This window comes from Hemibagrus wyckioides, linkage group LG20 (genome assembly GCF_019097595.1).
Source record: "Hemibagrus wyckioides isolate EC202008001 linkage group LG20, SWU_Hwy_1.0, whole genome shotgun sequence".
Lineage (NCBI taxonomy): Eukaryota > Metazoa > Chordata > Actinopteri > Siluriformes > Bagridae > Hemibagrus > Hemibagrus wyckioides.
Window position 1 is genome coordinate 19388934 of NC_080729.1, and position 10826 is coordinate 19399759.

The 10826-nt window shown below is 41.1% G+C and overlaps 1 protein-coding gene and 1 long non-coding RNA gene across 2 annotated transcripts; both read right to left on the reverse strand.

The window, feature by feature from the left end:
- Positions 1-2567: 2567 nt before the first annotated feature.
- On the reverse strand, positions 2568-8569 carry LOC131371091 (uncharacterized). Its single transcript, XM_058418847.1, has 4 exons — positions 8341-8569; positions 8019-8217; positions 3536-3729; positions 2568-3359 (listed from the first exon to the last, which is right to left on the reverse strand). Exons 1-4 carry the CDS (start codon positions 8518-8520, stop codon positions 3294-3296), a joined length of 639 nt encoding a protein of 212 aa, XP_058274830.1. The 5' UTR covers positions 8521-8569; the 3' UTR covers positions 2568-3293.
- A 330-nt stretch (positions 8570-8899) lies between these two features.
- On the reverse strand, positions 8900-10817 carry LOC131371125 (uncharacterized). The gene is made up of 3 exons (XR_009207500.1): positions 10407-10817; positions 10184-10207; positions 8900-9206 (listed from the first exon to the last, which is right to left on the reverse strand). It is a non-coding gene; the product is annotated as an uncharacterized LOC131371125 (long non-coding RNA).
- Between the last annotated feature and the right edge of the window lie 9 nt (positions 10818-10826).

Here is a 10826-nt window from a genome sequence, read left to right on the forward strand (position 1 = left end):
CACTCACACTCACTCCTATGGGCAATTTAGAATTAACAATCAACCTAATGTACATGTTTTTGGACTGTGGGAGGAAACCGGAGTACCCGGAGTAAACCCACACAGGCACGGGGAGAACATGCAAACTCCACACAGAAAGACCCCTGCCTGTTCAAACTCGGGATTCGAACCCAGGACCTTCTTGCTGTGTGCTAACCACTAAGCCAAAAAGCTAAAGAGATTAAACGCTTTCAACAAAAAACAAAAAACATGAAAGGAATCCGAGTAGACCAGTACTTCCCCAATAAACAGAACTTGTGGACTCACCTATGGCCATAATAAAAGAAAAGAACAGGGACTTTACTCACCAGGAAATATTCCGATTAAAAAAGTTCGTAACCAGAACAAGACAAGATCTGCTGTGTGAAGATGAAGAGAGCGTATAAAACAAACCCTGTAGAACAACGCTAATCGTTTTCCTTTCTTTATTTTTATTCATGACTGATTTTAACATAGCTTCCTTAAATATACGGAAGGGATGTAAGAAAAAGGACAGAATTATATGAATGAATTAAATGAAAACACGTGTGACATTCATACAGGAAACACACAGCGAGAACAAAGATGAAGATAAATGAATGATGGAATGGGATGGAGGAGTGCAGGAGTGGACATTCTCTTTAACAAACACTTTTTACCCGAATCCTACACCACACAGGAAATGATTGCTGGCAGATTAATATTAGTTAAAGCGAAATATGAACCCCATGCAGCATCTAAGCTTACATTAACACGTCATAAAAACTCACGATCTGGTAGATGTGTGGAGAAGACTGCATGGAACTGAGAGACAATACACACTCTAGAGATCACTTTATTTCGCTAGCTAGACTAGACAGATTTTATTGTTTTAAACATAACCTTCAAAGCTAGTGAAATAACACCTGTCAGTTTTTCAGAGCACTTTTTAGTCAGATGCAAAGTTTTTACTGCAAATCTTAAATCCAGAAGTGCATACTGGCATTTTAATGTTTCTTTACTGAATGATGCTAATTTTATGGAGTCTTTTAGAGTTTTCTGAACCTCTCTTGGAAAAGAGAAGAGAGATGACTTCTCCTGCAGACAGTGGTGGGACCATGGGCAGGTTTTAATCCAGCCACTCTGTCAGTAGTACACTGCCAACGTCGCAAGGGACATCACCAAATCATTAAAGGGAACTGGAGATGGAAATAGTGGAACTACAGACTGTGAGTCCACAGGAAACAGAGGATATTTTGAGAACCTCAAAGTAAAAAAAACCATTAATGATGGATCTATTGGGCACAAAAACACAGGGTGCTCTTGTACGATCACAATTCAAAGGAGCTAACGAAATGGATGCTCCATCACAGCTTTACTTAGGACTGGAAAAAACAGAACGGACCGAGCAGATTCATGTATACTGGAAGCACCGCTGGTTCTGGAGGAGCTGCAGGCTGCCTTGAACTCAATAGCAGGAGGAAAAGCGCCTGGAATGGATGGCCTACCAGCGGAATTCTACAAGTTCTTCTGGCAGAAGCTTGGAGAAGAGCTGCTGGAGGTCCTCAACAAAAGCTGCAGAGAAATGTGTCTACCCCTGAGCAGCCGGAAAGCGGTGATCACCCTTCTCCCCAAGAAAGGGGATTTATAGGACATTAAAAACTGGAGTCCAGTGTCACTGTTCTGTACAGACTATAAAATAATGTCAAAAGCATGTTGGCTCAGAGACATCATGGACTCAATAATTCAAGCTGAACAGACGTATTGTGTGCCCAGTAGATCCATCATTGATAATGTTTCCTTGATTCTGTACATTTTGGACATCTCCAGTTCACTGGCAGTTGACCTTGGTCTGATTTCACTGGACCAAGAAAAAACTTTTGATAGGGTTGAGCATCAGAACTTCTGGAAAACTCTGGAGACATTTGGCCTCAGCCCCAGTCTTATAGCACAATGGTAAAGGTGATGTACCAAGATGCTGAAAGTGTACTGAAGATCATTGGAGGGTTAAGCGTTCCTTTTAAAGTAAAACCGGGAATCAGACAAGGCTGCCTCATTATCAGGTATGTTGTACACTTTATCAATTGAAATGTTTTTACACAGATTGTGAACTTCTTTAAATGGGTTTATTTTGGGTTTACTTCTTTAAATGGGTTCATCGGGAGGAGGACGAATGGACATTAAGGACAGTTCTCCAGGTCTCACACAAACTCTAGAACTGAAACAGTTCACAACTTTGAGGAGACTAGTGGATACTGCAGAACTGGATTTTAAAGACAAGAGAGCGGTGGCTCAGGAACTCGGGCTACGGTCATTACAGCACATGGAAGCCATTATCGAAAAATGGATCAGCAAGCTGTCTAAAGAGGAACTGAACTTAATCAAGGAATATCATGAGGAAGCAGAAACACCAGATAAAGGTGACCCCTTTCCTGAACTAGAACTTTTACCCAATTAAAACAGTTTTAACGGTTTTACCCAAGGACATGTTTTACCTATTTATGAGGTGAAAAGAAAGAAAAGAAGTTTACAGATGTTGTGTAAAAGCTGTAAATAAGAAGAAAGCTGGATGGGAGGACAGATAGATACAGTGTGGAGAAAAACGCTCGGAGTTTTAGATGACATTAAGCCTGTATGGAGAGTGTTGTATAAACTGCCACTTAGGAAATGAGCGGGTGATTTACAGCAGAGAATATTACATGGAGCTGTGGGGGGGTCAATGTTTTAATTTCCAAGTTAAATCCAGATGTTATAAAGACATGTCCCTTCTGTGCTGAAATTGAAACTGTTTTTTCATTGTTGTTTGAAATGCAAACATGGCTGCTGGAAACATGGTCCCAGGTTTCTTTTATCTTTGGAGCTGGTTATAAAAAAAGCTGAAAAACAGAAATGGGAACTGATCGATTTCACTGTAGGAGAAGCAAAAATGGCTATCTACATAAGCTGGAAAAATAAAGTAGAGAAGAAAGGATGGATCAGCCTCATTTCTGTTTTCAGAGCTCTAGTGAAAGCTCGGGTCAAATTAGATTGTAATTTTTTTTTAAAGAAATGAATGATGTGAGTGCCTTTATGCTGAAGTGGTGTTATGCAAATGTCATCTGTTTCACTGATGAAGGTGAATCTCTCCATTAGCGGACTGTTGGTTTGTCTGTGTGTCTAACAGGAACAGAAAACAAAGAACACAGCTTTTCATATAGGTATTGTTCTACATATAATTAATACTACCTGTACATATATGTGTGTGTGTGTGTGTGTGTGTGTGTGGTGCTTTCCTATCATTTTTAAATCTTCAGGTTCTACAGATCTGCACTGTTATCGCCAAACACCAGCTGAGTCAAGCCTTCCACATCTCTTTCTGTTTTCTGTAAAAAAGTAAACATACATTCACAGACTAGTCACAGACAGACAGACAGACAGACAGACAGACAGATAGATAGATAGATAGATAGATAGATAGATAGATAGATAGATAGATAGATAGATAGATAGATAGATAGATAGATAGATAGATAGATAGACATTAATTGGCTGTAATTACCTCCACTTCTCCATAGAGCAGTTCCAGGGCAAAACGAACACTTTTATTTTTATTGGACTCTGAATATTCTGGCATGCTGCTCATTGCTTTCTTCATTGTTTTCTGGATTTTGCTTGAGACTCCAGTCTTCTTCCTATAAATTGTAAATTTCTTGCCTTGAGAGAACCCATTGATATGCACCCGGTTCACAGCACCTGAAATGAGACACCAGTACTATTATTAGGGGGGGAGTGGTGCACCAGTTTACCTGTGTGGTGGAAATATCATTTGTTTGGGTTTAGACTGCTTTATAAATAAATGTTCTGGATTACACATTCAGATTACTAAAACCAACTGGCTGTAATCCAAACCTCTGATTTATTTTGTGTTTTAATTTTTATTGTGTTTTCTGATTTATTATTTGTTTTCTGATTTATTGTTTTCTCATTTTTGTTGTGTTTTCTTATTTATTAATTTGTTTTCTGATTTATTGTGTTTTCTGATTTTTTTTTTGTTTTTTGATTTATTTTGTTTTCTGATTTACTTTGTTTTCTTATTTGGTTATTGTTTTTTCTTATTTAATTTTGTTTTCTGATTTATTTCATTTTCTGATTTATTATTTTGTTTTATAATTTGTTTTGTTTTCTATTTTTATTTTGTTTTCTGATTTATTTTATTTTCTGATTTATTTTGTTTTGTGTCATGTCATGTCATTGTCTCCCGCTTATCTGTAGCCGGGTTGTGGGGCAGCAGTCTAAGCAGGGATGCCCAGACTTCCCTCTCCCTAGCCACTTCCTCCAGCTCTTCTGGGGAATTCCAAGGTGTTCCCAGGTCAGCTGAGAGACATAGTCCCTCCAGCGTGTTCTGGGTCTTCCCGGGTCTCTTTCTGGTGGGGCATGCCCGGAACACCTCTCCTGGGAGACGCCCTGAAGGCATCCGAAACAGATGCCCAAGCCACCTGAACTGGCCCCTTTCGATGTGGGAGGAGCAGCGGCTCTACTCTGAGCTCCTCCCCGGTGACAGAGATCTAAGGGAACACCCCGCCACCTTACGAAGGAAACTCATTTTGGCCACCTGTATCCGGGATCTTGTCCTTTCGGTCATGACCCAAAGCTCATTACCATAAGTAAGAGTAGGAACGTAGATTGACTGGTAAATCGAGAGCTTCGACTTTTGGCTCAGCTCCTTCTTCACCACAACAGACCAGTATATAGATCGCAATGCTGCTGCCGCTGCACCAATCCGTCTGTCAATCTTACACTATATCCTTCCCTCACTTGTAAACAAAACCCAGAGATACTTAAACTCCTCCACTTGAGGTAGGAACACCCCTCCAACCTTGAGGGGACAAACCACCTTTTTCCGTTTGAGAACCATGGCCACAGATTTGGAGGTGCTGATCCTCATCCCAGCTGCTTCACACTCAGCTGCGAACCATCCCAGTGCATGCTGTAAGTCCTGGCTCGAAGGAGCCAACAGGACAACATCATCTGCAAAAAGATGATGCATCATCTGCAGAGATGAAATCCTGTGGTCCCCAAACTGGACTCCCTCCAGCCCCTGGCTGCGCCTAGAAATTCTGTCCATAAAAATAATGAACAGAACCGGTGACAAAGGACAGCCCTGCCGGAGTCCAACATGCACTGGGAAAAGGTCTGACTTACAGCCAGCAATGCAAACCAAGCTCCTGCTCTGGTCATACAGAGACTGAACAGCCCTTAAACAGAGGGCCATGGACCCCATACTCCCAGAGCACCTCTCACAGAATGCCATGAGGGACATGGTCAAATGCCTTCTCCAAGTCCACAAAAGACACGTGGACTGGTTGGGCAAACTTCCATGAACCCTCGAGCACCCTGTGGAGGGTATAGAGCTGGTCCAGTGTTCCACAACTAGGATGAAAACCGTATTGTTCCTCCTGAATCCGGTTCAACTCTCCTCTCCTGTACCCTGGAGTAGACTTTCCCTGGGAGGCTGAGGAGTGTGATCCCCTGTATTTGAAACACACCTCCAACCCCCAGTCCAGTGGCACTGTCCCTGACTGCCACACTATGTTGCAGAGACGTGTCAGCCAAGACAGCCCCACAGCATCCAGAGACTTAAGGTACTCAGGGCGAATCTCATGCACTCCTGGCGCCTTGCCACCAAGGTGCTGCTGGACTACATCAGTGACTTCAGCTTGGGTAATGGATGAATCTACCGCTGAGTCCTCAGGCTCTGCTTCCTCTAAGGAAGGCGTGTCAGTGGGATTGGGGAGATCCTCGAAGTATTCCTTCCATCGCCTGACAATATCCCCAGTCAAGGTCAGCAACGCTCCACCAGCACTTTAAACAGTGTTGGCAGAGAGCTGCTTACCCCTTCTGAGGCCCCGGATGGTCTGCCAGATTTTCCCAGAGGCCGACCAATAGTCCTTCTCCATGGCCTCCCAAACTACCCCCAAACCCAAGTTTTTGCTTCCATAACCACCCGGGCTGCAGCTTACTTGGCCTGCCAGTACTCATCAGCTGCCTCTGGGGTCCCACAAGCCAACCAGGCTCGATAGGACTCCTTCTTCAGCTTGACTGCATCCCTTACTTCCAGTGTCCACCACTGGGTTCAGGGATTGCTCCCATGACAGGCACCAGAGACCTTAAGGCCACAGCTCCTGATAGCTGCATCAACAATGGAGGAGGAGAACATGGTCCACTCAGACTCAGTGTCCCCAACCTCCCTCAGAATCTTGTTGAAACTCTTCTGGAGGTGGGAGTTGAAGACCTCCCTAACAGAGGGTTCAGCCAGACATTCCCAACAGACCCCCACAATACGTTTGGGTCTGCCAAGTCTGTCCGGCATCCTCCTCCGCAAGTGGATCCAACTCACCACCAGGTGGTGATCAGTTGACAGCTCAGCCCCTCTCTTCACCCGAAAGTGTCCAAGACATATGGTCAAGGTCAGATGACACGACCACAAAGTCAATCATCGACCTCCGGCTTAAGGTGTCCTGGTACCACATGTATTGATGGGCACCCTTATGCTTGAACATGGTGTTCGTTATGGACAGACTGTGGCTAGCACAGAAGTCCAATAACAGAACACCACTGGGTTCAGATTGGGGCTGCGTTCCTCCCAATCACGCCCCCAGGTAACACTGTCATTGCCCACATGGGCGCTGAAGTCCCCAGTATAACTATGGGGTCCCCAGTCAGGGCCCCTTCCAGCATCCCCTCGTAGGGTCTCCAAGAAGGTTGGGTACTCCACACTGCTGTTCGGCCCATAAGCTGAAACAACAGTGAGACCCTATCCCCCAGCCGAAGGCACAGGGAAACCACCCTCTCGTTTACCAGGGAAAACTCCGACACATGGTGGCTGAGCTGGGTGGCTATAAGCAAGCCCACCCCAGCCTGCCGCCTCTCACTATGAGGCACTCCAGAGTAGTAGAGGGTCCAACCTCTCTCAAGGAGTTGGGTTCCAGAGCCCAGGCTGTGCGTGGAGGCGAGCCCGATTATCTCTAGCCAGTACCGCTCAGCCTCCCCCACCATCTCAGGCTCCTTCCCCCCAAGTGAGGTGACATTCCATGTCCTAAGAGCCTGTTTCTTTAACCAGGGTTTGGGTCGTCTAGGCCCCCGCCCATGACTGCTACCCAAATCACATAGCACCAGCCCCTTATGCTCCTTCCTGCAGGTGGTGGGCCTATGGGAAGACAGACCTACGTTGCTCTTTCGGGCTGTGCCCGGCCGAGTCCCATAGTCGAAGACTCGGCCACCAGGCGTTCGCCTGCATGCCCCAGCCCCAGGCCTGGCTCCAGGTTATTTTGTTTTCTGATTTGTTATTTTGTTTTCTGATTTGTTTTGTTTTCTGACTTTTATTTTGTTTTCTGATTCATTTTGTTTTTTTGATTTTTGTTTTTGGATTTGTTATTTTGTTTTCTAATTTGTTATTGTGTTTTCTGATTTTTTTTTATTGTGTTTTCTGATTTGCTATTGTGTTTTCTGATTTATTTTGTTTTCTGATATATTTTGTTTTCTAACTTATTTTTGTTTTCTGATTTATCTTGTTTTCTGATTTATTATTTTGTTTTCTGATTTTTATTTTGTTTTCTAATTTGTTATTTTGTTTTCTGATTTATTTTGTTTTCTAATTTGTTATTTTGTTTTCTGATTCATTTTGTTTTTGATTTATTTTGTTTTCTGATTTGTTATTTTGTTTTTTGATTTATTTTGTTTTTTCAGATTGGGTATTTAGTTTTCTGAATTGTTATAAAGGTTCTCAAGGTTGTTATGTTGTTGTTTTTTATTTATTTTGTTTTGTGATTTATTTTATTTTCTGTTTTGTGATTTATTTTGTTTTCTGTTTAGTTTTTTTGTTTTCTGATTTATTTTGTTTTCTGATTAGTTTTTTTGTTTTCTGATTTGTTTTTTTGTTTTCCGATTTATTTTGTTTTTCAGATTCGGTATTTCATTTTCTGATTTGTGATTAAGGTTTTCATTAATCTAGAGATTTAGAGATCAAGAATTTAGAGATTTACCATTGAGCTGAATAATCTCTTGGTCCTTTTCACTGCAGAACACTCCAGCATGGAGGTGTGTAAGTAATGACCCAGCTTGCACGAGAAACAGGTCTCCTAGCTTTGCCTTTCCAGTGTAATCATCAGAGAAGTTTTTGATAACTTTGAAGCCCTTTGGTTTAGCGCCAGAGGCAATGTTATAGCAGTCCGATGTGGTCGGCTGGAAAAAACAAAAACAAATCACCAGTTAAATTAAATTCTATAAAAAAGCAGAAGAAAGAAAAAACTAAAGAAAGAAGAACTTAAAGCATCATGTACTGATCAAGAAAATTGATTGTTTTACCTGCAGATAAATTTCCAGAAGCTCCATGACAAACTCAATACAGTTGTATTTATTATAATTGGTTTCTGGACGTTTGCTCATTGCTTCATCAACATTTTCCCTGAATGTCCGAGGGATTCCATCCTTGTTCCTGTAAACTGTTACTCTGTTCTCTTTAGTGAACTCTTTCACATTCACCATGTTTACTCCTGCTGTATATAAAACACATGTTAAAATAAACTAACTGTAAGATAACTAAACCTTCACACTGATGCGCAGAGATTACTGGTATATGATGAAAAGCTGTAAATTGACTTCTGGCCTGTGATTGGTCAGAAGGTGCTGATTTATAGTTTTTATAACAGCAGCTCTGTCAGTAGTACAGATGCTTCACATAAACAGATTTTTAAAAAGTGAGTGTTATGGAAGATGTCAGAAGTGAAGCTGTAAGTAAATTTACTGACATTTTCCGGTTTATGCTATAACTAATGCTGTAACTAAATGTTCAGGGGTGATGGACTGCCAGTTTTATCTGCTATAATATAAGGGAGAACATGCTCAGAAAAACATTTCGGCTGGTGAAGGAAAATAATCAGATCAGTCCACCCCTGCCAATTTACTGTAACTGTTACACACTCATTATTCATTTTTAGTTAATTATTGTCTTTTATAACTGTGTTTGCTTCATGGTTTATCTTGATCTATTATAACCATTACGAAAGTGCTTTACCATTCAGCTGAACGATCTGTCCATCAGAGTACACTCCAGCTTTCTGGACCTTTGAATCACGTCGCACAATGAACACATCTCCATCCAGGACATCTTTCTCATCGTACTTCTCTTCGTACTTTTTAGTGAACACTGAAATTCTTTCCTTTGATTTTGCCTAGAAAAATCAGCCATTTAGTGCATGTTATTGAGTCAGGCTGTAAATCTTTGAAACCTTTACTCTCTTCCAGAATGTGAACTAAAGGCAAGTTTTCATTCATTTTTATTCTTTAATTAAAGGAATCCTGACTGAGCAACAGCCATTTTACTCGATAGAGCATTATTTAATCATGATGTGAGCTTCTGCACAATAATATGTGATTTCTGATTAGACTAATCTTTAGAACACAAACATAAATGAGCAACTGAACTGTAATGTAAATCAGCAGGAAAACACAGGAATCAATGACGTCTGTAGACACACGATTCTCTACACTCAGCAAACCAGGAGTGTCCTGACTAATCTTATAACATCAACTATAAAATAATGTAAGGAAGGTTAAGCAGGATCCATGTGTGAACCACAGGTTTATTAGAAAAGGCAGTATAATCCAAACATTAGGCAAAGCAGAGTCAGGAAACAGGCAGCTATAAATGTTCCAGGTCATGTTACATTTAGATTTTTATAAAAACAAAAGAAGTAAAAGGTAGTTTTATTTCCATTTCCATTTGTGGCATTTGTCACACACACACACACACACACATCCTGAGCGACGTACAAAAGAGCTTTGAAGTCTGATATCAAAATGCAGCTGCGTGGCTTGTGTTCATCCTGCCTAAGTTCTCTCACTCCACCCTACTGCTGCTCCTCCACTGACTTCCTGTAGCAGCACTTAGCAGATTCAATACACTCACGCTTGCCTAAAAGACAAAGTCCTATATTTCCTCCCAGAATAGTTTTGAGGCTGATGGTATCCTAAATCTGTAACCTACTGAATCAGTGGTGATGTATTTAGTCTTTAAAATAAGTCTCTCTGGATAAGGGCGTGTCCCAAATGCAGGAAATGTGAATGTAAATGTAAATAATACATTGATACTGGTTCCAGTCTGGATTTTGTCTTTGTATTGGAAATGAGCTTAAAAAAAAACACTCACCATTATTGTGATTCAGTACGTTCACTGTGGAAAATAACACACACACACACACACACACACACACACACAGAGAGAGAGAGAGAGAGAGAGAGAGAGTACAGCAATTCTGAAATAATAATAATAATAATAATAATAATAATAATAATAATAATAATAATAATAATAATAATAAAAGTGAGAAGAAGAAGAAGAAGAAGAAGGAGACATGTGCTCTTGACTTTACCTTCTCCTCTGCTGTGTTTCTTTTGCTTTCGTTTTTCAAAATGATGTGGTTCAAAACCTCTAAACCAATCAGAATGCTGCTATATTGCTGGTTATTGTCATGTGGTGGACCCTCCCTCAAATCATTGAAATTTATTTGTTTTTTTATTTTTGTGCTTTTTGCACTAGATGGTGCCATAATATAACAGTCTTTACTCCATCATGTCCTCATGCTCTCTTTCTCTGAATATCTCAGTGGAGTTAGTTTTAGTATCATAAACCAACAAAACACTCCAGATGAAGTTTGAGTCGGAATGGATCGGTGAACTTCTTCAAATCTGAGCTTTCTCTGTGAAATGAAGTAGAAATTGTTCTCAGAAGCTTCAACATAAAGACTTTCGATCAAGACTCTCTCTCTCTCTCTGACTCTCTCTCTCTGTCT

Bases quoted from the DNA above. Each gene is read 5' to 3' on its own strand.
- LOC131371091 (XM_058418847.1), bottom strand. From the start codon at position 8,520: ATGGTGAATGTGAAAGAGTTCACTAAAGAGAACAGAGTAACAGTTTAC. The intron at 8,218-8,340 runs GTAAAACAATCA...TGTTTTTTCCAG, and splicing joins TTCTGGAAATTTATCTGCAG to CCGACCACATCGGACTGCTA. The intron at 3,360-3,535 runs GTAATTACAGCC...ACTTTTTTACAG, and splicing joins TGCTCTATGGAGAAGTGGAG to AAAACAGAAAGAGATGTGGA.